We start from the raw sequence: 27,654 nt of genomic DNA on the forward strand, positions 1-27,654 counted from the left end.
TGAACTGCAGTGGCAAAGAAACAGATTTATTAAGGGAGTGAAAACACAACCTGACTAATGAAGAGAATCTAAGATTCATGGCGCTGTTGCCAAATGATATCATAAAGAGTGAATTACAGACAGGAAGTGTATGTAACAGCAACATAACAGGAGATATATTAAGTTGGACAAAACAGCGACATTTATGTGTTGGTATTTAAAAGACCAAAATGTATTGTTTTGCTATTGGAGGTTTGTTTGCTGGCAGAAAATTGATAAAACTAGTCAGCAAGTTATTTTAACATTTAGTTGATACGTTTAAGTGATGTACTGCTGCCAAATTCTTTGACCTGATTTAAAGCAACAAATAGTTATTTGGTGAGTGTATTGCCCAACAGAGAACAACAGATTGCAGTGCCACTCTGATATAAAACTATTACATGAACGAGTGTTTTATTACTTCTAACCAATTCGTTTAGTGTGCGTCAAGTCCCTCTGTCAGATCTGATGAACGATAGCAACGACAGAAAAATACACACATCTTCTGTCCGCAAACATTTAAAAACACATTTGAAGCATCAATCTCAGTGAATACATTGAAATGGACAGATGTTTGAATTACAGCCCACATCTTTGGTTATCGATGCGCATGTTATATATTATATGCTATATGTTGTTACTGTATATCGATTGACCAATCATAGCTTTGTATGCATGACTAATAATATTAATACCATATCCCTTTATAGCTAGCCAGCTACAACCTAACTGCAAGAGAAAAATTGCCACATAAATTTCTACAAGTCCTCAGTGACTCATATGTTTGGCTCAACAATGATGTCAGCAAGACAGATACGTTACTCCCTACTGACCTGCCCTGGTAAAACAAAGCTTAAAAAAAAAATACAAAATTAGTAAATATGTCCTGTCCGTTTGCTTGGGGTTCTGCTTTGGTTGAAGCATGTTAAATTCTGCTGACCACCATTTGACAGAAAATGTTAAAATCCCACGTACTATTTGAGGTCTAAACTAAACTGACTTGCTGGGATTTGCCTGTGTGCCTGCAGCTACACAGAAGCCATTAAAGTTAGTGTCTGAGGATATTGCCTTACTACTGCTCTTCCCCTGGGAGGCCTGGGTTTCCACAATGTCTCACACATTGCATGTGATATCATTTCCACTAATATCAATACTGTATAACTCAAATGCTTGTCACATCTCATTTTTCTCCATTTCATCAGCAAAACAGGCCTGATGAATTGCATTTCATGTCGAATGACGGCACTGTTCCCTTAACATATCTGATCTCGTTTGTTTTGTCTTTCACACCTAAGGACCAGAACGAGACGGGTGACTTTGTTGTGTTGTGTTTGATTTATGTCTGTGCAGGTACGCTCATACGTCCATGTGTTTGCCCAGTTAATGAATACCTTTGATTTCCTCCCCGGTAACTGAACCTGTGTTATCACTTATTTTCAATAAAAGCACGTCCAATATGGTAAGCAAGCATGAAACACCCAGGGTCCTGTGGAGATACAGTCAGTTAAATATAAAGAAGGAATAAAGGTTGACTCTGCCTTTCTCTCCTTATGCCAGCTTTCAATTGTCTCCATGTGAAGCTCTTCAATCACCCCCAACATTGCAGAATTTTTCATTTTGATTAGGACTCAAATGACACATGGGTGTAATAAGACAGGAGAGAACTTGTCAATTTGCTCATTGCTACAGTACATTTTAGTACTTCAGCAAATGATTCATCAGCTTTCAGGTTTCCTGTTACTCTCTTCCAGCAATCTGTTTGACTGTCAGTTAGCCCGCAACACATTTAAAGATTAAATTAGCTCCATTTCCATTCCACCCCTGCAAAATCCCATCTCATGTCTGGACGCCCGTCTGTCATTTCACAGCCATGCCTGGAACACACCAGAGATCTCAATCTTTAATGCAGCTAATGTCAGAGAAAGAGAAGAGGAAGGAGAAGGAGAAGGAGAAGGAGAGGGAGAGGGAGAGGGAGAGGGAGAGAGGGAGAGGGAGAGGGAGAGAGAGAAGGAGAGAGGGACACTGAGACAGAAACAGAGACCAAGAAAGAGATGACAGCAGAGGAGAGACAAAGGCGAGAGAAATCGACAGTGATATTCTTGGACTGGATGTGAGGTAGTAAGTATGAGAGGCTTGGGGGGTGAGGGGAGGGGTGGGGGAGTGGAGTGGAGGGAAATGTCACGGCCAATCTCTAATGAAGGGCCTTCCGGGAACTATAGTTAGATAAATTATTTAAAGGCTTTCATTTAAAAATGTCCAAAAAACTGTGCTGCGATGATTTGCGCAGGGTCTGGGGAAAGGTCAGCTGTGTGTTGGGAGTGCTTCATTAACCTCCCACCACCTCCCTACCTCAATTATTTCTGTCAAAGAGCACCTGGAGGGGAGGGGGAGGGAGATAGGGAGGGAGCGTGACTGCTGTGGTCGAGCTGATACCACTCTGCTGCTGGTGTGGCTGCTGCTCTGGAGACGAGAGCTGAGGGGCTTCAACTCCGTTCAGCTTATCTCAGAACCTGGTGGCGGTCCATTCCAGGTGGAATGTTTGGGTGACTTCAGTGTTGTAAAATCCCCGGAGATGTGCAGGGTAAAGGCTGGATGAACCAGTGAGTGTGTGTGTGTGTGTGTGTGTGTGTGTGTGTGTGTGTGTGTGTGTGTGTGTGTGTGTGTGTGTGTGTGTGTGTGTGTGTGTGTGTGTGTGTGTGAAGAAATGGGTTGGGAGGAAACTGGCTGGTGCCTAGGCCTCGGGAGTGTTAAATGCTTTGATCTTGTAAAATGTTTTCTACAACCGTGGAACTAACAGAGCTGCTAGGAAGTTTGATTGCTCACACAAGTGCACGCGCGCGCACGCACACACACACACACACACACACACACACACACACACACACACACACACACACACACACGGACACACACACACGGACACGGACATACACACAGACACACAGTCAAACAAAGTTAGCCTTTTTCACATATGCCCTTAACCATGCACAGCAGCAGGTTGAAACTTCTTGCTCTTTTTCACTTCATCACTTCCCTCATTTCCCCCCTTTGCTCTCTCCTTCACGTTCCATACGTCAGAAAAGCTTCTTTCAGGCTGAGGTATATCTGTGTGTGAAGAAGGAAGCACACGCTTGTTCTGTTACATCATACTATGAACCCATCCTCATCCCGGGGCATCAAATACTGCCGTTTTGTCGAAGCCCGCTGACGTGTCAGAGAAACTCACACCGTAGGTTAGGTGTCTTAGGTTCAGGCACAAAAAGAAACGTGATGAGGTTTAGAGGATTGTGGTTTGCGTTGAATGTGACGATCGTCATTTTTTAAATTTTTTATTTTGGCACCAAAGTATTGGGTCAGGTTTAGGGAAAAAAAAAAATTAAAAATAAATAAATAAGTCTAAAATAACCCACATTGATTTCTACTTTTTCACAGACTCGAACACCAGTCTACAGCATGAAAATCCTGTGTTTGATCCATCCAGTAACACCCGACCCCCTCGCTACTATCGTACCTGACCTCCTTCTTCGATTATGGTGGTCACGGCACCAATACCAAAGAGAACCTTGTATGTATCTCTGTGACGCCAACGGCTTTGACATGACGGCAGGATTTGAGAACAGGCTCCTTCTCTCTAATGTGCTGTTTTAGTTGCTTAGATTTTTCATGTATGTATTTGTGTTTCTTCATTTATAAATATGAAACACATGTAGGCTATATGCATTATGGCACAACTTCTCACTGAGAGAGGTTTCTGGGATCATTCAATTCCACCATAAAAAAGTGTGAGATTGAATTACAGACTGATAACTTTTATATTCCTGGAGCAGTGGACAAAAGGTTAGTTATGAGGATAGTGCAAGAGGATGAGCCATCAGGGCATTCAAATCAAATGGGTTTATCCACCGCAGAGCAGAGGTTTTGTGGCCATTATACCTGATCTAGACATTTGAAAAATGAAATTTGGGCATAATGGTGGCAACAAGAAATGAAGGGAATTAACAGTAAAATAGCACACTCACAAACTTCCCCTCATAATTTTCAAAGATTAATAATTATGGCATAGTCAAATTAGCATTAATGGCAATAAAATACTGGACAGAGATCAGATGAATTCCATTGAATCATACCAATCAGCAGATTCCCTCAAAGAGTTAATATAAATTCAGGCTGAGCATTTGCATGGAATTCAACTTAAGTGATCTCTGACATGTGGACTTGACTGCCAACTTTGTAGGAAATAGAGGCAACGGTCCAAAATAGAGGAAGTTATCTTATTAGCTGCGTTCCACCATCTGTTTTTTATAACCCTGCTCGGTTGGAATACATACTGCTCCAACAAAACACATGTGACATGTTTAGCAGTCAGTCACAAGACAGGAGTCAAAGTACAATACATTCCCATAAAATAATGCTGCTGACTTCATGTCTGGTTAACAGCACAAGTATTGACTAGACTACCAAGCTTCCAACACCACATATTTCATCAGCAAATTAATTCTACCATGACGTAACCAGACCTGTCCAAATTCATGATAATAGACCTCTTTGTGAAAACTGGGGAGCCCTAAACACATTTCTTCAAATGTTCCCAGGGCAGGAATATATCTTAAACCTCTTTATCTTTCTCTTTTTTGCTCTTTGTCTTGTTACTCTGATCCCGTCCCAGTGGCAATAGCAGACTAATTGTCAGGCTGTTTCCTCTAATGCCCGATTTCTGGGTTAGGGGGCAGCTGTCGACTCCCCTGAGCCTGTAAAAAAGGAGAAAGTAGAAGAGAGAGAGGATGATACAAAAAAGAAAAGAAAAGAGGAAACAGAGAGGAAATGTGATCTTGCTAAGCATTCCTGAAATTCCTTTTACGTTTACGAGTGCCCAGCATGCAACACTTCCTAAAAACGGAGAACTGTCCTCATATACAACACACTGGAATAAAACGTGTTGCACTTTGACATACTGATAAAAGACAGTATTTCATGTTATTCATGTGACCTAAGATTTAGCATTTGTCTCAATCGCCCAATTCAGTTGGCAAGTGTCAGGCTGTCTTCTACTTAAGAGCCTTAATATAGGCTGCTACATCAAAGAGGTGACTAATCAGGCCGTCGGAGAGAGGTGTCACAGAGTGTCAATCCTTCAGGGCCGCTGCTTGTCTCTCAGGAAACCCACTCCATCAGCTCTGACCTCAGATAACCCGGCACATGCACATAATGATTGCACATGCATACCCAAACGTGCATACTTCCACAAACATTTACGAATGCATATTCCCTATACTGTACACACGCTAACCCAGCAATACCCATCTCACTGGGCACCGATGTGAAAGATGACTTGGTTCAATGATAGGGCTCTGTTGATGAGAGCTGATTAAAAGAGGTAAAAAATGGAAACTCATCTTGATGTATTTGGGTCAATTTCACGTCCTCGACCGATGCTTGGTCAGGCCTATTTCTAGCAGAAGTGGTGGCGGTAATTAATGGGTGATAACGGACACATCTAATTGGCTTTAATCTATCCAATGAAGCGAGGCGCCTCCATTCTTTTGAGGACAAAGGCCCGCTGGGAGGGCGGAAGAACCGCGCTTCATCGGTAATGCTGCAGGCATACAGTGCAGAGTGGACCGTACATCAGCATAATAATACAGCAACTCTGCGACGCTAAACAATTAAACTACACCGAGCATTTAAGACACTGAAAATACACATCCTTCACTATGAGCACGACAGCGACTTCCTCCATGAACAAATGCTCCAAGCCAGGATAGCACATGCCTGCTACTTAACGTAAAACTCAATAAATCAGTTCGAGCAACCAATGCACTGCATGTAGTTATAGCTGCTTGGTTCTGCCCAAGAGCTCACCATACAACTTAAATCTTCCATATGATAGAAATAAGAAAATGCAGTCTGCGAAGCCCTCCTCTCAGAATAGAGGTGAACACTTATTTGCATTGAAATGAACTGTCTAAGGCTCGTGTGTGTGTGTGTGTGTGTGTGTGTGTGTGTGTGTGTGTGTGTGTGTGTGTGTGTGTGTGTGTGTGTGTTGTAACGGCAGTTCCACTGCGTGTTTTGTCAAGGGGGTGTTGGCTTGTGTGTCAACCCGCATGGATCACTAGTGACGGGGGGACTCCTCAATCTCACCACCCGCCTTCCAGCCCCGGGGGAACCTCTGCATTCAGCTGTACTTACGTGTAGTGTACGTTTTCTGTCCACTCCAGAGCTGCTGCAGTGTTTTCTATTTCCCACAACGACCTAGCAGAATATTTAACCCCTTAATAAATAAACAGGAAAACATCAAATCTGTTTCAGAATCCACTTTGTAAAATGTCATGTGCTTCATAAACAAACATATGTTGCTCGAAGCTCTTTTTCACGAGGATAAACCCCCGTGAGGTCGGGCCAAACAGTGTAAGCCTCCTGTACTTTACGTGTAGTTTTGCACACGCCAGCTTAAATCCTTTAGAGCCCAGGGTTTGATACATTAGTTTAGAGTACATCAAACAATAGCTGATTGAGTCTGGCAGCAAATCTGCTATGGGGCATGGTTTTAGTTAATACCCACAACAAGAGAGATTGTGTTATGATTTCATCTGACAACGCTGTTATTCCAAGAAATTTTCTATTGAATCTCGCCACCTTTCACTGGGTCGAAATAGAACACCACACTCTTCTTTTCTCATTTGCTTCCCCCTACAGATAGATACCCAGCAGTTTGCTCTATGGAGAGAAGTCAGTTGAGGTTGTTCATTATCAATTGTCAGCATTTTGCACCATCATTCACAGGCAAAGTGTTGCATAATGTGAATATCTATAAATGTGAATAACTGCATTCTGAGATTTCTGGATGAAAACAGTCCAGGCTGTGGAGACTCCATTTTTCATGAAGGGTTTTTGAGGGTAATGTATTGTACGTTCTTTTAAACAATTGGAGTTTGGACATTTAGATAAAACTGTGGACAGAAGAATGCAGTATGCAGTGTAGCTAATGGGGATACAGCTTGGTCAGTAGTGAAGGAAGGATTCAGATTCTTTATTGAAGTAAAAATACTAATACTGCCCTTTAAAACTACTTAATTTCAAGTAAATGTCATGCATTGAAATTTGTACTATAGTAAAAGAAAATATAATGAGGAACATGTACTTTAAATATCAAATTTAAAAATGCTTGATTCAGAAAAATGGCCCCTATTACTGTCATAGATCACATATTGTATCATTAGACTACTCATTCACTAATGGCTGAGCCAAATTAAATTTTAAATTAATTTAATTTAGCTGATTGAGGTGGAACTTATTTTTACTATTTTATATCAGGCTGCAACTTGTGATTAATTTCGTTATGGATCCATCTGCTAATTATTTCTTGATTAATACATTGATTGATTGTTTGGTTTGTAAATCGGCTTCATCAAATTTTGAAATAGTGAAACATGCCTAATTAGAGTCCAAACAGACAGATAGTTGGAATAAACAAACATTCTGAAAATTATTACAAGGAAAAGCAGAAGGTTTGCATATTTGAGAGTCATGAAATATTTGGCAAGAAAAATCACTAAAATTATTTTCTGTCAGTCAACTATTAATATTCTATTTTAATCAATCAACAAAATGGTTCAGCTGTAGATATTGTGGTATATTCTATGACAGAGCATCATATTTTATTAGATGTTTTGTGTTTCAAAACTTCAGTCACAGCTGTAAATAACTTATGATGAGTAAAAACTACAATATTTGCTTCTAAAATGTGGTGGAGTACGAGTACAAAGTAAAACTCAAGTCAAGTACAAGAGAGTCTTGAGTACTTGTTTACAATCCAGCACTGAACTTGAGCGATGTACCAAACATACAAATATTACCATCAGTAATACCCATGTTGTATTTAAGTAACAAATATATGTGCACCCTCTGATTGTACGGTAAATATCAGCCGCATAATGAATAGAAACATCATTAGAAATCAAATCATCAACCAGAGAAAATGGACTCAGAAAACACGACTGTACAGCGAATGACTTCCACGGGGAAATCCTATTACACAGCCAGGTAATGTAAGAATTCATTAGTGAAATGGCCTCTCTGCTCCGTATTGTATGGAATGAATGATGTGCTTTGTCTAAGATGTTCTGAACTTTTGCCACGGCTCTTGCAGAAATTCAAGGGGACGGCTTTCTTTATAATCACCGCCAGGCTGCTGCTGTCCTTCTCTGCTTGGTTACATCACATCCAAAGGCAAAGCTGAAAGCAGAGCAGTTCAATGTCACAGACTGACAAGCTAATCAGTTTGTTCGAGGTGTGCCTCACAATGCATTGGAGAGCAGCACTCATACATAATAAGACTTTTCCTTTGAAACAAGAAGAAATGTATTCATTCTGTGTGGCAATTCTTGGACCCGTGTGTGTGTTGATGTCCACAAGCCTCTTGATGTGACTTATTGGCCTTATTGGTTTGGTGGCTGTCTGACGTTTCAGACTGAAAGCCCATTTCGTTACCACTCTATTATTCTGTGTGATTGCCTTCTTGTTAGCTGCTTTCTGAGGGAGGATTTGATTTTGCCCTGAAAAGACACTTGTGAAAGACATGTTTGTCTGAGGTGACGTCATTTTCAGCACAGAGGCTGCATTAGCAGGCAGCATTAGTACAGACAGCGTGGGCTAGGCAAATTTACAGAGAACAGTAATCTCTACTGGGAGTTCATGCTTGTGGTGAGACGATATACTTGTTAAATGAGCTTTAACCAGACTTTCTGTGTATGAAAGTAAAAAAAAAACAACAAAAAAACGAACTGCTGTCTGTAACTGTGTTTAAAATGTCCTGATGTGACACAGATCAGTCGTCCTGCCCGCAAAGGCTCATTCTCCAAACCTGGAAAACAGCCATGCAACAGATCTATTTGAATTGCTCAACAAAATTTGAGATGTGGGCGACGATTGAGAGGTTTGGAACCAGGGTAAGTTGAGCCTCCCTGTGCAAAGCATTATCTATGGATCACAGCACATCTCCACTGAGTGCTCTTTATAGGTAATCAATAGGCGAGCTGGCTTATGATGGCTCTCACTCATTACAACTCTTTAATAAAAGCCCACCCTGCGGTGACCGCTGCTTTGAGCTGTGTAAACACACACACACACACACACACACACACACACACACACACACACACACGCAGCCATATGGGGAACCAAATCTCTGTTTACACACGCAGGAAAAATACAAACTCTCAAACATAGAGGGAGAACAGCATCCTTTGCTCAGGGGCAGCTCGAGCTAAATCATCCACAGCTGCTGCAACAACATGATTCATTTGCATCCCTTCAACCAGTCTGAGAAGTCCTGTTGGCGAGGACTTTCAGAAGTATCTCTCTCTCGATCAATATGCACATCAGCTTTCTGATGGGGTGCTGGGTCAAAAAGATCCAATAGACTCTCTCTAAAAAAAAAAGGAGACACACCCACTTAAATGTTCCAATCAAAGCGCTGCGGCTCGCATTTAGCAGCCGCTAAACGACCATCCTCAAGTTGAAAGCATCTTTCTTGGAAGTCAAGATAGGTGAACTCCAAACTGCGTGGTCTCACATAACCTTCAGCAACATATGGTTTCCTCACTTATTTGCGCCTCAAGCTGGAGGTGCGTATCCTTGGATCTGTTTCCCGATTGCTCCAAAGCAGCTGTTCCATCTCTCTGCACATATGGAGTCAGGTGACGAAAGCTTTTTTTTTTTTTTTTTAATTTTCCCCTTGTGTTTTCGAGTATGGGGGAGGCCTCTTGCAAGAATACGGGGTCACTTTGTCATATGTGCTGGGTGAGGGGCGGTGATGTTCTGCTGCACGGGTCATTTTTCCATGAACCACCCGCCAGCTTATGTCAGGGGAACACAGGAAGACATAAATAGAGAAGGGAGCAAGCGACCCTGCTTCAACTGTCACATACCTTAGTACTCAACAAGCTCAGAAGTCACCGGTCTGCCTTCAATTCCACTGTAGCATCTGTTTCAGCTTGGCCTGCTGAGCACCCCTCCCCTAACACACACAGCACCCTGAATGAAAAACACCTCAGACATTCAACATTTCTAATGATTATTCTGCTTTTCAAATGAAAACAGCACTCATCGCAGGTGTTTCCCGACAGAATCTGGCATCCGCCAATCCACATCGACTTTAAACATTACACAAGCAAACTAAACCGAATGCTAAAAATGATCAGCGGAGAAGCTCGTGCCTCCTGCTGCAGAAACCAGAGACTGTGCGTGGTTACGATCTAAGCATCCTTAAGGTGCCGGTATCTGAGGAGGAGATGACCTTTCTCCGCCCAGAATAGCAGGGCTGTGGGGAACAAAAGCTGTGATGACACACACACAGGAGAGACTGTGACCCCGCAGGGGTTAACACACATGCCCTGAACACAAGCTTGAATTTCTAGTTTGTACACCTGCACGCACCACTACAGACACACACACAAGCTAAATATGTCTCGAAGCTCCTAAAGGATCAAGTATTTCTCTAAAACATTACATAGAAAAGACTGAATATGAAACAATTAATGTTGAAGTTAACCAAATCCTCATGTATTAAAGAAACAGGGTTAGATGTTAGACAATGTAATAATTTGCTTTCTTGCTGAGCGTTAAATGAGAGGAACAACACCCCTTCCATTTAAGGTAAATGTGAAACTACAACCAGGGGCCGAATAGCTTAGCGTAGCTTAGTTTAGCACAAAGACTGGTAAAAGGGAGAAACATCTTAGCTGTCAAGTATCCAGTAACAAAATGATTAAGTTTCATGCTGTTTGTTTAATTCATTCTGGTTGAACAGAAGGGTCACGGACCTCACTATTTCCTGACTGGGTGCAGTGACCTCCAGTAGTCTCTGTGTTATAGTGTAGTCGCCAGGCACTCCAGGATGTGACAGCATATGTGATTACCTTTTTAACTAAGCTCCACCCACTTTAACCCATTAAGAGGAAAGAAAAACTGTTCAAAAGTTTCGCAGGAAATTGTTGGTCAAATGTATTTTTGGAAGTGAAACTTCCTTGAGATGACAAAATAAAATAATAAATAGAAATACAACAATCAATATGGCCTCGTACAAATATTGTGGGGCCCCACCTCTTATATTCAGAGGCTGAATACGCACATAGATGGTTTGCTGGAATGGTAATCCGATCCATCGCCTTCCATATCATCCTAGCTATTGACCGCCAACAGTACACTGATACACACTAAACACTCAAAGTGGGTGTCTCATGTTTCAGCCTTTGTGTTTATTGCAGTTTGTTGTTGAGAGAAAAAGGCAGGAAAAATAGGTGTTGCTATTACAAACAATAAAGGGAAGAGATGGCACCAAAGCATTACGATCCACGCAGTATCTCTGGTTTCACACTAGACATTGGCAGGACCTCACTGCAGCTGCTCCCCAGCACGGAGCTGAGATTTCAACATGTCTGACACGGCCACTCTGTGGGGCGGCAGACCTGAATGTTTCAGGCGCTCGTTGCCTCGTTCTATCTCCCTGTAGGCGCTACGCGTTAGGAGAGAGTTGAAAAGAACAGCCGGACTTGTAGTGTACGAGGGGGAGAGTTGAGGTGAGACAGTGAGTGAAAGTCATGGGGGAGGCAGGGATTTTCCTCTCCATCCACTCTGACTAAATATTTGATGGGAGGAGGAGAAAGATGGGTGCATCTCCTTTGGGAGTGCGTAAAGCGTCCCAGGTGTGCCGCGGTGCGGTGGGGTGGGGTTGGAAGGGGTCAGGACGTTACAAGAGTTGCCACAGACCTCAAGGTGAATTATTCATCTTGCTGAGGTCAACAGTAGAACGGCATTATGGGTAGCCTGACGTAGAGAACAAAGAGGCCAAGGCTTTTAGCACATATAGGCTACACTGAACAAAAAATGAAAGAGGTGGATCTAGAAAGAATATAGGAAAAAAAGAAAAGGAGGAGGGGAAGCAAACACAGAGGATAAGCGATAATGTAAAAACCCTGGCTGGTATTGAAGATGAGATAGAGAGTTAATTATGTGGCCCTGATGTAGCATGAAGGGTCCACTGAGTGTTGTAATCAACAACAGAAAAATAACAAGGAAGAACTGGAAAAAACAAATGTGTATAAATCACCAAAGCACAACCTTGACCCCGACGTGTTTTGTTTGTGTTATCATGAACGTGTATTTGTGATCTGCAATATGGACACGGTTTTTGTTGGAAACAAACACATACAGAAAGACAGCTGCAATTAAATGGAAAAAAAACCAACCCAGGACTGTTTCATGTTTAACAGGCAGCATTCACCGCAGTATTTATATAACGAGTATTGAGAGAATACTGAACAGATACTGTTGAAATACTGCTGGTACTGCTTGTGAATTAACTTTGATTTTGCTCCTTTTTTGTGTTTGTGAATTATTTTCAAAAACAATGTCACGGTATAAACTGGTGTACGTCACAGTTTACCTACCGACCTGCATTTCTAATGTACCGTCGCATGTTATGTACAAACCTTTGAGGTCATATGCAATGTGAGAGCCTTCGAAAGACGCCACACAACTGCCTGTAAAATGTGATCCCGGTATAGTACATCACAGCGCGCTGTACATACCACACGGTGGTGTGAAGGGGACATTGGTGCTTATATCCCCTCTGTTGACTTTGAAGGGCATTGACGAGTGTGTGTGTGTGTGTGTGTGTGTGTGTGTGTGTACCCCTGCATGCATGCCTGTGTGACAGAACAGATCCTGAAAGTAAATAAGGCACCACTGTGGGAATTTTCTCAGTGTTTGCGCAGCAGTGGCTGTGCGTCCTACTATATACACACACACACACACACACACACACACACACACACACACACACACACACACACACACACACACACACACACACACACACACACACACACACACACACACACACACACACACACAACCCATGATAATGGTCTTCTGTGTCTGTGCAACTGGTGTGGTAACAATATTATTTACTGATGAAGCTGCAATGAGTTAATTATGCAAACAATGTACAATGGGCATTCTAAATTATAATATTGTACATTGCCAGAAGCCTATTTAAATATTAATCTTTTTCTTTATCAAATAAAATGTAACCATTAGTAATGATGCAGCACTGAAAAGGCTAAGTGCTTGAAGCATATTCTATGTTGATAAAAATTGCAAATGAGTCCATAAATTTCTGAGGACGCATGCAAACACGATGGCAAGTTGTATGTTTTTCAGTCTTACTGGTTCTGGAGCCGAGTGTAGTATAATAATCAAGTACTTTCCTGTTATACATTTTAGATCTCCCTCATGTTTGTGTTTAACAACACAGCAGCTTACAAGTGACTTGGTTCCTGTTGACTTCTTTTTAAAAATGTGTCCATATATCTGAGATTTGAAGGTTCTGGCTCCGGGGCCTCACCATTGTTTCTGAGAAAATACAGTTTGGTCAGACAAAGCTTTTTATGGAGTATAACACTCAAAGATGCCATTAAGTGGCCAAAAGGGATATTTTCAGGAGCAGCGGTTCAAAACTCAAGTATTTTTTTTTTTTTTAATGAATGAAAGATAGGACGCAATCAAAGATAAACACGATAATAGAAATTCCAAAACATTTACATGGCCATGCAGTATATGAATAAACTGCCCTAACTTTGTATCAGTTTAAGGCAAACTTTAAACAAACTCTTGTCTATGACATGTACAGTTAAGGAGTGATTTAAAGGACTTGGCAGAAACGAACATTCAAATCCAAACAGACAAAAATGAAACCGTTTGTACATCCAATATCAATTTGGTTGGAAAAAAACCTCACCTGAATTTGCGATAATACGACAACAAAACTCTCCATAGTTCAGAGCCGGAGATGTGTTTAGTTGCTGCAAAACAGCCTATTCTATCATTTTATCTAAAAATATAATTAATTCAAGAACTACAAAAACTCTAAAACTTAGAAAAATCTTCAGAATTAGAAACTTGAATATTGAAACAAATATTCTTTATATTACCGACACCGTTTCTGATGGGAAGCCAATTTTTATCGCACAATAAACTGCAAAACCAGGATCACTTCCGACTGATTCGTGTGGAGAAAACAGGGTCAATTATACGTTGCTCTACTGTAGAGAGGTGGGGGTCAGGAAGATATGGATCCGGTTATGTGGGCGGCTCTGTGTGCCTGGAGTATCTCTGATTGATGGCCAGGTAAGAAGCCATTATTATGACCGTAGTCCGTCTCCTATTAGTGGGTGGTCATGCATAATAATTCAACATGAGGTTCAGCGCATTTACCATTGTTTCTGCACACCAAAAACACACACACTCCGAGAACCTATTACTCTAAGACAAGATGCTATGGACGTCATGCCAGTCGGGTATTTTCCTGTAACAGAACAGTGAATAAAGAGCCAAGTAAAACCAGGCGAGTCGTACCGTTAACTCATTAATTAGGTTTCAAAAGATTAGAACAGCAATGTGCCCACACACGCATTCTAGCAGATGTGTACGGTCAACATGACCCTTCTTTTCCCATGATAATTTGCCCTATGTAGTTCTGTTCAGAAAACATAAACTGCTGATCCCTTGACAGCTTCCACAATTGTTATTGCATGTAAAAGATGACGGGGGTTACTGGAATGGAAAAAAATATCCAACACTCAACACAATGAATAAAGTTCTTGTTGGTGGTTGTGGGGGCTGCAGTGTTCGGGGGTTCTTAGGAAACAGTCGGCATGAGAAAGCTTGAATAGGGTTCAATTACATCCATTAGAGATAGTGAGGTATGTGACCGGTACATGCTGACATGCTTGTGAGAGAAAAGAGGAGATAAGGTTACGTCTGTCAGCGAAACATGCTGAGAAGGGCCAGTGAAGGGGTGTGGGTCTCTAAAAACACAGACAGACAGGAGACAGCCACCGAATATGATGGGAACTATGACTGCCAGGCTGAGGACCCTCTTGACAATCTTAAATAATAATAATAATAAATAAAAGACAGCTAGAATGTCAGGATACTTGCCTTGTATATACCACAAGGGAAGTGTCCCAGCAAGGGCGATAAAAATCTGTTTTACTTCTATTGTTTATTATGTGTGTCCTTGCCTGGGATGGCAAGTTCCGACACCGTAGAAATGCCATTTGTTATTTATTTTGTGAAAATGTGCCTTTTCTGTGTTTTTCCATATTCAATCGGCGGACCTGTTTGTAAAGGTGTGGCTGCTTATGAATGCTGACAGGCAACGTGGCGCAGGGTGCGAATGCTGATCCAAAGCGGACTGGACAAATGTCTGCACACACACCAGCATTCTGTCGCTGGCTGCCCGCGGAGATGTCAAACACAATGATGTGGTAAGAGGCTTCAGGAGAGCTCCCTGCTCGCTACTAGGAAGTCATGGCAAACACAAAGGCACATGCAAGGACAGATTCATACACGCAAATACACGAAACCCCCTTCCCTTCCCTCCCCCCGCACACACACACTCTGAAGGGAATAACAACAAAGCAGCCCCATCGACCTAATCCAGATTCTGTTTGGAAGGATCACCTGTCTTTCGCAAACACGGCTAACGTTGGGGCCATTCATCTCACTCTATTGTCTAATTCCGACAGCTCAATAATTGTGTTACACGTGTCAGGCCCCCGCAGCCAGGACAATCCTGCAAATCGTTTCAAAGTGCCCCAAATTCATTAATTACAGAGTGTGTTAATCTCATTGAGATGGGCGGGTATGGAGAGAGAAAAGGACCCTCATAACTCATCCAATTAGGTAATTGAGTGTTTCTTGGATTAGAGGGAATGAAAGGGGGAGCCCCGCTGAGATTAAGGAGTTAGCTCCATACTAAGAATGCATACATGGTCATCTACAGATTAGAAGCAACTTCGTGTCAAACCTGATGCTATTTAAAAACTTGACATTCACTTGGAAGCTTCCTCCAACTCCTTACTTCGAGGCCACCACCGATGAATTTCCAAAATTTGGGATTTAGTGAGCCCCATGAAGACGGTCAACAAGCTATTACAAGTATGCACGTGTTCAAGGAAACTCGAACTGGTTCAAGGAAACTCGAACTGGTTCAAGGAAAGGGAATCACATTGGATAGATTCAAGAAGTAGAAGAAACCGTTTTCTACTTGATCAACTAGGTTGAAGCAGCATCCACCTGCCACTGTTCTCAAAGGAAGGCAAGGATCATTGGAACTGACAACCTGCAGCTCTGAGATCTCATGAACAGAAATTATAGTGATATAGTGCAAACACCAAACTCACCACATTTTGTCAGTTTACACCTGCGTGAGGGTCAAAGTAAGATGGAGCACCTTGTTTTTGAGGCACTGTGTAATCGGCACTTTTAGATTCCAATATATATTTTTGCACCATTTAGTTTGGTTTGTTAAAAAAAAGCTCTCAAAATTCAACAGTGCAGCATTGAAAACAAATGCCGGTTAAATGAAATGTCGATGACGGGATAATGAAATGATATCAGAAGAAATTAAACAATCACACAAAGCTGTTGACCAGTTCCAGTAAGACGGTGAGGACGGTGAGAAAGGCCGCGTGAGGTTTTGCTGGCCAGCCTCTGTACACTGCGGCAATCGAAGTGGTGCTTGTTAAAGTAGCAAACTGCCTGAGCAAAGAAGCCAAAGTCTATTTCATTTTAAGGATACTGCCAGCCTCAGGGCTTTGTGCCATTTAAAGAGTGGATCCCATAATTCCCCTAAGTGCTTCACATTGCAAGAAGCACGATGAACAAATTAATGAACAAATCAACAAACACAAAGCCAAGTTCTTACTGAGTCGCTCCTATCAAGCAATTAGTAAAAGTACATTAGCTGACCTGATGGAACGATAAGAGTCACCTGCTGAAAAAGGACACATGAAACATGTCCAGAAGAGTCTGCAAAGTAAAAAGTTTGAGAGGGTCAGTCATAGACCATGAGCATGAGATGTGATTCTGTCGAGTGTGTGTGTGTGTGTGTGTGTGTGTGTGTGTGTGTGTTTTCACTGAGCAGTCTGCCTGTCTGACTGCAGAGCAGCCCAGATTATGCATGAATCTAGCTGCTTATCAGCTGACCTTTAAATTGGAGCCGCAGAGTGACTGCAGACCCAAGGGCTGACGCTCACACCTGATTGGCTGCTCCGCCTCAGACCTGCTGACAATAGAAATTAACAGAGCCAGGTGGGCATATCCGCAGGCGGAAGGAGTATAGCAGTGGAGTGAGATATGGGTGTGTGGGGGGTGGGGGGGTGGAGGCGAGGCGAGGGGGGCTGCATTAATGTAAAAATATATTTCCACTATTTTTCTCAACCTCTCGTCTTTTTCTTAGGCTTCAGGAGAGGAGGAAAAAGTCATTATGTGCTGTGAAGCATGCTAACAGAGGAGCAGGTAAGAACAGAAAGTGCTTGGTATTACCTGGATTTCATCTCTTGCTCACTCATGCTATCTCTTCTTCCATCTCTCTTTTCTCTTTCCGTTTCTCCCATTCTACCCGTGTTTTAATGGCGGAGGGGTCTTGGCAAGCTGTGATTGTTTGATAGATTGATATCTCCTGTTGGAGAGGGGGTACATGGAACAGGAGACGGAGGGGAGCTGAGGATGAGGTGTGTGTTCTGTCGTCCGCCGGGGAAAAAAGGAGCTCTGTGTGTCTGCGGAGGATGATGGATTACATGGGGCGGCCGTGGCTTTATGTGTGTATATGTTTGTGCGCGTGCGTGTGTGTCGCCTCCATTGTGTGGCTATGTACACAGTGAAAGCATGGCAGTGAATTAATTTTTCACTACGGCAGCTGGAAAAGGTCATTAAATAAAGCAAATGTTTGTGAATGGGAATCCCCAGGAATTAACTTCAACACCATATACGCAACAGTGCAGTGTTCTGGCAGTAAACGGGAGAATTATGCTGTATTGTGGACAGGAGCACAGGTGGTTGAGTACACAGGCATACGCTTGGCCTTCTGTCAGATTAAAACGAGTTGGGAAAAAAAATGACTCCTATTTAATTTGCTTGCGTGTGCGTTGATGATGGCTGATTTTTAGAATGACAGTTACACGTACACGGATGGAGTGTCCTTGCCGTCCAGTTCCTGAAGGGCCGTGTCCTTCTGTCAGGGCACTGGGGTGGGGAGGGGTGTGTGTGTGTGTGTGTGTGTGTGTGTGTGTGTGTAGGGGGGAGGTGGTGTTGGTGAGGTCAGCCAGCTATTTCCATTCCATTCCAGGGATCAGCTTGGTCTGTAACCGAGCCGCCATGTTCATAAAGACGTCCAACGTGAGCCGTGAGTGTGTGTCTGCCATGTGATAGGCAGATAAAGCGGGCTCATGGGAGAAGACGGTGTGGCCGGCCACAGCGCTGCATCTGTCACCGACACAAAAACATCACCAGTCGCCCAGCAAAGAAGACAGAGAGCCACTATCACAACCTCTGTGTGTGTGTGTGTGAGAGAGAGAGAGAGAAAGAGTGTGTGTGTCTGTGTAGGCTCAGCAATGCATGTGGCTGAGACCTTATCATTGCTGGCCACATTCCTAGCAGGAAGATAAAAGAGGCCAAATGAACCAGATCACTGCTGTGTGTGAGCAATATATGTATGAGTGTGTGGATGTGTGCACGGGTGTTTGCGCGCGTGTGTGTGTGCGTGCGTGTGTGTGAAAGAGAGAGAGAGAGTGTGTGTGTGTGTTTGTCAGTGATGAATAGGTGTTTAAGGACCTACACCTAACAGATAAGTGAAGAAAATTATCAGGGCAACAGCAACACTGCTGCGGTGTAGACCCGAATAAATACCACCAGAGCCCTCCAGACAAACATCAACTGCATTCAGACACACCGTGATGTAGAAGCTGAAAAAATTCTGGAAGCAAATCCTTCATCAATGAGCTGAGTTTCAAGCTTTTCTGAGTGTGTACTGCTCACTATGTGGCTTGTCCTTGTGAAGTAAGTTACACATCTTGTTATGAGGTGAGTTGTAACAGGACCCAAACGCAGGCACACAGACTCGGGTATAACTTCAAAACACAGTCTTTATTGATCAACAATAAAGTCAATGTCTGATTCCCGGAGTCGGGAGGGAAACTCTACCGACTCTCACCGGGGGCCAGGCTGCGCTGGGGGAATCCCGAGGTCCTCCACAGCCAGCGGCAACAGACTCTAGTACTGGAGTGACTGGTGGCTCCGACTGGTAGCTCTGCAGCACCTGGTACTCCCAGGTGGTCTCCCATTCAAGTACTAACCAGGCCTGACCCTGCTTAGCCTCAGCAATTGGCTGAGATTGGGAGCACTGACTGATCGTACGGACTAGAAGCAGAAACAGGGTACCGGGAGCGGAAACCGGGAGCGGGAACCAGAACAGACGGACGGGTGACTGGCAGTGACTGGCAGTATCTAGCAGTATGGACCAACACCGGGTGACTGCAGGGGCAGGGTACATATAGTCCGGGGAAGTGATCAGGGAAATGAGCCACCTGCAGGTGGTGATTTGGGGAGAGTGGTGGCAGCTGCTGAGACCGGTGAGGGGTGTGGCAATGGGAGGTGACAGGAGGCGGGGAGAGGAGGACACAGAACACATGGGGACACAATAACAAACAGACAGGGGAATGACAGAAACACTAGGAGAGGTGATTGGGGACAAAACAGAGGAGCAAACAGTAGGAGCAGACAGGAATCCTGATACATCTACACCAAAACAAAAAAAAGGCTGAAAGCGTTGGCTAACATCAGATGAAGAAACACTTGCATTATTTTGTTTGGCAGTAAAAAGCAGCAATGGATGTTTTATTGGCAGCATGTAGTGTCTATTGGGCTGTTATTGATTTAAAATTGAGTTCATCTTTTAAGTAGATTTCATTTAAAAATTTATAATCAGTTCACTTCACTTCAACTCAATTAGTTTTGTGTAGGGTAATTTGACTGGATGTGTAAACAGTACAAACACTGACACTGACTAAGAATCTATATTTACTGTGGGTCGGCCACATCTGGCCATTCCCTGATCGACTAAATAAGGTTAGTATCGGCAACCGTTTGATCCCTGTTCTCCATCCCAACATATTTTCTGTGGACTTTCCTCTGCCACCTTACAAAACTTCACAAACTCTCCACGTCTCCTCCCGATACGACGTACAGTAGATGAATTCCCTCCTTCGAGCTCAGACAAGGAATTTGCTGGATGACAGAGCACATCCCTCCTTCTTATGGAACGTTGTTGCATTTCATTAGGGATAAGATTCATCACAGCAAGCAAACAAGGGAGCCATGCAAATTGTATTGGGAAGAATTCCTACACCTTCGTCTACATTGTCTCTCCTGCACACACATAAACATAAATACACACACACACACACACACACACACACACACACACACACACACACACACACACACACACACACACACACACACACACACAGAGAGAGAACAGTTGACGCACAAAAAGGCACAAAGCAAACAAAAGCTGAGAGCGCTGATTCAGGAGACAAAGGGGAACATCAAGGACGGTGATACTATATGATCGCTCATTATTGAGCACTTCAGAATGACGCATTAATGTGACAGTGGCAAGAATTACTCACAGATTCAGTTTTCTATGCTCTGATTATAGTCTGGAAACAAGTTCAAAATTCTGATCCTGACTGTTAAAGCCCTTAACAACCAGGCTCCCTCGTATATCAAAGATCTCTTCGTACCCAATTATCCGAACAGAACACTGCACTCTCAGAGTTTTTGGGTTTGGGAGGCCGACACCCTCCCCACCCTCAAAACCAGGCTTAAAACTTCTCTTTATCAAAAAGCTTATAATTAAAGGACTGCTGAATTGACCATTGACAACCCCCCAACCATGCCCTCTATTGTACCTCACGCATCTCCAATCCTGCCCTGCTGCTTTATTACTTGTTTTATTATTCAGGATCCTACTGCTTTTGAATTTATGATGATTGTTCTTGACTGCACTTTTAAAATGCATAACCAAGGACTTTAGCTGTTTACCTTTGACCTCCAAGGTGTTTGTTTTGCACCCGGTGTGATGACACTGAAGTCAAGCGTTTTTTTCCAAAGCTGTGGTAGAGTTTTGGCGCAGATGGTGGTCAATGCCAGATAAAGGCTGCTCCAATAGTTTCAAAATTAATGCGAAGTCTACAGCTAGTAGGATGCAATGACTGGAAATAATTCCCTATAAGCACGGCCACACTCTTATATTCACACAATGAATTTGGATCTGCAAGAACCAGGCGTATTTTCTCATAGAACAATGAAGGCCGTCCTTCAGAAGCCTGCATCCCAAAAAGGCTGAACATGTGGGTCGTGACTCTGTTCATCTGGTCAGAGGTCCAGTGCTCTGTCTGAGTGATAGGACACCCGAGGGTCCATTTCAGAGATGGCTGTTCCAGTTCCAGCACTGACCTTAGTAAAAAAAAAAAAAGAAAAAGAGGCTCAGATAAGGCCTTTATACAGACCAATTTAACAGGTCACAACCCTGTCTCGGAGTGGGAGCGACACAGTGGGAGCGTGTGAACACGGCCTAGGGGATCTGTCCCATGATGAGATGTTGGTGATATCTAACTGTAGCTGTGACCCTGCAGCAGCAGCTGTCAGCCTATTGATTCGCAGCTCGAACAACTGGAGGGACAGGGACAGAGTCAGGTTCTGTAGCCTCAACTGGAACAGTGTGTGATGGTATACATGTGTGCCTGTGTGTATATGTGAGCAGTACTATAGATGTTGAGCAGAGCATTATGTGCCCAATGCTGGCAGAACAACAACACCAAACAGGGGGGAGATGGAAACAGAAAGCTGGGGCCTTCATCTATACTGAAGCCAACAGCTGCATACAGGACACAATAGATCTATTCATGACAGATGTACACAAATGCAGACACACACACACACACACGCACACTTGGCACATACTGGACAGTGGCCCCGTTGTGGCTCAGGAGATAAGAGGGATGCCATGCAAGCTCAGTGAGTTACAGCGTGGGAGAGCCAAAGGGAGATGTTACCACACACTACGAGACAGTCCTCTGTGTCTCCTACTGTATTAAACACAATGATTGTGCCTGTCTGGCTAGATGCAGCACCCTGGCTGTGGTTGAGACAGCTGACGGAGTGTGGGACGGACTTGGAGGTGTATGTAAGAAATATTAGATAATAGATGTACTTCAATGAAAGCCCTGATATTGATATAAACAAGACATGAAACAGAAGAAAGACAAAAACACACAGAGATACAGAGGCAAGAAGTGTGAGGACAACCTGAAATTATTTGTGTATTAGAGGGAAAGAACACATAGTGCTGGTTCACATGCTGTTTGTTCCCCCAAAAGAGAAGCATTTGAAGTTGTATCTCTCTGTTGGCAGGGAGTGGGTGGAGTAGAGCACGATTTGACAGCTCATTTAATGGTAAAGCTTTAGATAGAAATGGGGGAAACCACAAGAACATTTTCTATCTATAACCTTATATAGACACTTAAAGTACTCAGACATGCTTTAATTTAATTATATTTTCAGCCTAAACTCTTGTCAAACTTTACAAGAAAGAAACCATCCTGGATGCCTATAAATTGCTGAGCAGGAATCACTGCCCTTGTTTAGCAGATCGGGCCTCGTGCTTTGGCAGCTGTATGGACCCCTCTCTGGCCCAGACAGGTCTCTCTGGGAGAGGTCAATAGCGGAGACGTCTGCCAGGTGAGAGGTTGGCTCGGGTTTAATCGATGCTCGCCAGAGGAGGACAGACGAGCGAGCGGGCAGGCAGGTAGACGCGTCGGCAAGGTAACTTCCAGGCAAGAGATAAAACTATTCCTGCTGGGGTTCACCAGCCAGCTCCGGAGACTGCGCAGCGCTGGAGAAACTCACGCTTCAAAACGGTTTAGGGGATTGATTTGACAGCTAATTTACAGAGGAGATTTGCATAAGGCCATGCACTAATAAGGCAGGCTTTTCTTTTCCGTCCTTTGTCTTTCCTAGCTATCTCTTTCTGGCTCTTTCCTTCCTCTTTTTTTTTTTAGACCTCTCCAAATAGTAACAGATAATGTAAGCAAATTAAAGAGACAAGAGATTCAAATTGGATATTGATTAAGAGACTAAAGCCTTGTGTTTTCTCCTGTTAAAGCTTGTGTTTAAATGATTGATTCACAATGTCACTCTCCCAGTCCTCCTGACTGCACAGTGTTTGGGACTGGTTGTGCCTCTTAAGCCTTCAATAGGCCCACATCATGTCACACCATGCTAAGTGCTTTGACACAACCACACAAAGAGCCCTGCCTATCTGATGCTAATCTCTCCAGGTCCTGGTGTCACCCAGGTGGAGGCTTTCAGAGAGAGCAAGGACAAAGTCTCCTCGTCGAGCACAATGCAGCTCGACTGACAGCAGAAAGACAAAATAGAGCTTCTCTCTCCAGTGGATGCGTAAGTGGAGGGAGAAAAAGTAAAAAAACATTCAGGGACAGGAGCGCTGAAAAGAATAGGTGGAAAACAGAATGCTTTCTGCTGGGAAATCGCTCGACTCAGTCAAATAAAAAGAGACACTTAACCTCCGCAGGACTGTGGCATCAGCGGGCTTAACCTCACTGCAGTCTTAACACAGGCTGCACATGAATACCACATGTATTACCATCACCGCTGTTCTTGAATTGACGGAATTCATCGCAGCACGACAAAGGATGACCTTACACAACATGTGCTTCACAAAAGCAAAAATACATTTCAAATGTCATGTGTCCACGAATTTCCACTCAACAGGTAATGGCTGAAACTTACTGTTCTTGTGCTTGAAGAGGTTGAAAACCGGGAGGATCTGCCGGAAGTAAGGCACCAGAGCTTCCCCCACCTTGTCTGCAGACGTCACCAGATGCTGCAGGACTTTCATGGTGGTGCACATCACTTGATTGTTGCGGGTGTTCAGGGCATCTCGAAGACAAAGGTAAACAGCAGAGGTCAGGAATCAATTCTCAGATAAAACTGCACATCAACTAAGAAAGGCTTGATTTTAAACCAGCTTCTCAGATGGAAAGTTACAGGTTGTTTGCTCCGGAAAATAGAGGTACAGTGTAAGTAGAATGATTCAGACATCTGCAATTATGTGGTACATAAGAGCGGGTTTAACAGACGCACACAAAATACACCTACATTTTAGCCCCCACATGCTCTCATTGCCTTGAAAGCATTTCCTTTCTTGCTGGGCTTTGATTTAGACTAGCTTGTCTGCAATCAGTGATTTCAAATGCACTGGAGAGGAAGGAGTAAGTGAGAGCCAATCACTGGGCTATTTGGCTTACAGCTGCACTTAACTCCATCTCCCACTGATAGAGAGAACAAAAGGGAATGATGGTGGGAGAGATGGGGGGCTACAGAGATCAAGAGAGACAAATAGAGAGAGACGGAGGGAAGGGTAAAAACAACAAAAGACAAAATGTCAGAAACAGAGATAAATAGATGTGTGAGACAGGGAGCAAAGGTTTCTGAAATAATTTGTCATTAGCAACCAAGACTGACATATTTTTCCACTTCTGGTTTTATTTGACCTGTTTTAGGTTTAACGTGAGCTTCTGCAAGAGCTTGTAATCTCCCATGTGTATTCTGAAACAGTTTGAAAAAGCTATGTCTCTTTAATAAACCTTGAACTGTCACTTGATGCCTGCTTCTGCAAAAAGAGGATTGTAATGGTACCACAGTGCCTATTTTGCCTGCAAGCATTTACAACAGTAAAAAAAAATGTCTTTTTTTTTTCATCATGAAAACATTTCAAGAGTGAGATTCAAAACAAAGAAAAAGAGCTGCAGCCCTTAGCACTGAGAACTCGTGGCTGCCGGAGAGGAGGAAAACATGCCAGGTGAAAGACTGAGGTAGAGACAATAAGAGGGAGAGAACGAGCGAGAGAGGCAGCACTTGAACAGGAAAACTAAACTGTAATCACATTTTTAATCTGGCAAAAAAAAAAAAAAGAATTTAAACCTGTAATTTAGCCTTGAAGAGGCAATGCATGTGTTGAGTTGTAAAGTAAATAAATCTGTCACAGCAGGTTTTGTTGTTGGTGCTTGATAAAGATAAATTTATGGCTGACTTCATGCTTTCTGTCTTTATTTCTCTTGTACTGTCTTGACACTTGATTTAAGTCATATTAAGTCTCACAGAACAGATGTCAGTGAACAGACGCATCAGACAACAGTGGAAAAACAAAAATGATGCGCTTTTCAGTTGTATCGACGATGTTAACCCCCAAGAAACGAGAAGGCCAAGGGCAGCAGTTTACTGAAGCACATGTTGAGTCAATATAAATTGGAACAAAAGCTCTGTCCTCATCGAGAAGAATCCGATTTTCTGTGTTAACAAATTGCCGCTGTTGCAGCTAAAGAGATTATTTTGTTGTTATAGAGGACAGGGGAGGTATTTTAATGCCTGGCTCTGTATCTGCATAGCTTTATAGTGAATTTCAGCTTTAATTATCTGCAACTCTCGAAGCGCTGTTATGCAACAGGGCTCTATCATTCCCTATTGGGGTAGAGACCAAACCTAGAACTAAAAGAGACTGAATATCAGTTGGTCACATTAACTTAAATGGTGACTATGAATTAGATACGTCTGTTGTGTTGACACTTCTTTGTACAGCCGCAAAGTCACGAAAGAAACTCAATAAATCCAGGTTTAAGAAGAACATTTTCATCTAATATGAAAGTCATAAATTAGGTTAAGATTGTCAGTTTTTAGCTCTAAAACCTATTTTCCACTAAAATACCAACAACTCTCCACCAACGATTTCAACTCTGTACCATGTGCGCCATGCTGGGAACCGAATTATCAGGCAGACAAATTAAATCAATTTTAAGATGCAGGACGCAGTGAAGTCAACAAAAACACCCCTCATGAGGTAATGTTGATTCTACTCCTAAGAAATTCCTGTTCGTTTTTGGTAAATCAATCATTAACGCTGATAAATATATCGATAAACTCATTCATGGAAAAAAAATTAACGATATCACCACAATACTCATCCCGAACGTTCAAACTGACAGAAGACAAACTGAGAGCGAAAGAGAGCAGCAAGCCTAAAAAAATATGGTGTTACAGCACCAAGAGAACAGCACACTGCATCACCCAGTGCCTGTGTTAAAACAGCCAATATGCAAATTACAACCAGTCACAAGCATAAACACTCACGCACAGCAGTCCCACATAATGCCCGCGCACACACACACACACACACACACACACACACACACACACACACACACACACACACACACACATTAAAGGCACTAAAAACTAAATGTCAGCCTCCATCATGAGCACAGGCAGTGCTGAACATGGCAGCAACAAAATATGAATGAAGTTACACAATAAAGATGAGTCATATTAGCAACTACAAGCTACAACGGGTGAGGAAATATTGCAGATCGCGTTCATAAGCGTTGAGCATTTATGTGACAGAATGACTAATTGAACTAGGACCACCGCTTTGTGTCCATTTGAGGGAAGGACAAGTTGGCGTGGGCGTGACTTTGTCTGTGTCGGTGACGATGTGTGTGCCAGTGTGTACAGAGGACCAGCCGTGCGGATGATGCTGAATGAGCAAATGTATTGTGCTTCATGCCATCTCTCCATCGATGCCTTAGTGTCTCCTCGGAAAGACAAGCACAGAGATATCTGCCAGGCCCAAGATAAGGTGGAATGTGGAATGACAGGAATTTCAAACCCTACATAACAAACAATGAAATTCTAATTACCAGCCAGCGCAAACAATTTTCCCTGCTGTGACATTTGGACCGCGGGACTGTTCAATTATTCATCGACACTCTCGCATGGCTGAAAAAAAGAAGAAAAAAAAAGGACGAAAAAAATTAAAACGTGAGAGAGAAGGCAGCCGAGGGCCTGATACATTAATGCTGGTTTAAAACCTGTGTTGGGACAAATCTGAATAAAGTAATCATCTATTCATGCTCGGACCTGTTTCATATTCAGTGTGTAAGTGAAACAATGGTGACCTTGTATTCTGTTTCCTGTGAAATGCCAGAGGTAAGGTGACACCTCGGAGTGTTTAGCAGTGAATTGTTCTGGCTCAGTGTATAAATACACTTTTTTAGATCAGAAGATGTTCCCGTGCAGAGGCGTAACTGAGGATCTCCTTTTAATGAAAGTCTCATTTTGGTTTAAAGCTGAACAAATGTTATGCCAATCAACTGAGGCTCAATGCGGGTATGGCTATGAATCCTCCTCCCTCAGACAGAAAAAAACAAAAAAAAAACAACAGTGACGTTTTATCTTTTCTCTTCAGTCACCTTGGCACTGTTGAGCTGAACAAAACTATTTCTAAGCTTTTACTTAAATAAATGTTGTTTTACAGAAATACTTTGTCATTTGGTTAGTTATAAAAAAATACTATGAAATCAAAAACCTTCTGAAAGGCTTTAAAACCGCAAAAATGTATGAGGTCTTATAAACGTCTATTTCCCAGTTGCCTTTTTTTTTAATTTATTTTTTTATTAATCTTTTTATTCTTTACAGCTTTACAGTTGTCTTTCTAAAACAGGGTTAAGGGAACATTGTGTACAGGAAAGGGTTCAGTCTTTAAGTCACAGAGGACAGGGCCTTGGAGTATAATGTCATCCAGAGCTTTCCACATTGTGTATTCTCATTGGGTGACCTGCAGTCATCATCAAAATTCACCAGGGCCTGACG

At 42.8% G+C, this 27,654-nt stretch overlaps 1 protein-coding gene across 5 annotated transcripts in view; it reads right to left on the reverse strand.

Annotated features, from left to right (window-relative positions):
* Positions 1 to 27,654, reverse strand: part of pacrg (PARK2 co-regulated) — a 194,998-nt gene that overhangs the window by 34,074 nt on the left and 133,270 nt on the right. For all 5 annotated transcript variants that reach the window (XM_069152443.1, XM_069152442.1, XM_069152441.1 and 2 more), the window contains one exon: positions 23,740 to 23,889. In XM_069152443.1, coding sequence (XP_069008544.1) covers positions 23,740 to 23,889 — 150 coding nt within the window. The remainder of the gene's footprint in view (positions 1 to 23,739; positions 23,890 to 27,654) is intronic.

Source organism: Embiotoca jacksoni, unplaced genomic scaffold, assembly GCF_022577435.1.
Source record: "Embiotoca jacksoni isolate LCO1_2020_lvr unplaced genomic scaffold, fEmbJac1.0.p SCAF_18, whole genome shotgun sequence".
Classification (NCBI taxonomy): domain Eukaryota; kingdom Metazoa; phylum Chordata; class Actinopteri; family Embiotocidae; genus Embiotoca; species Embiotoca jacksoni.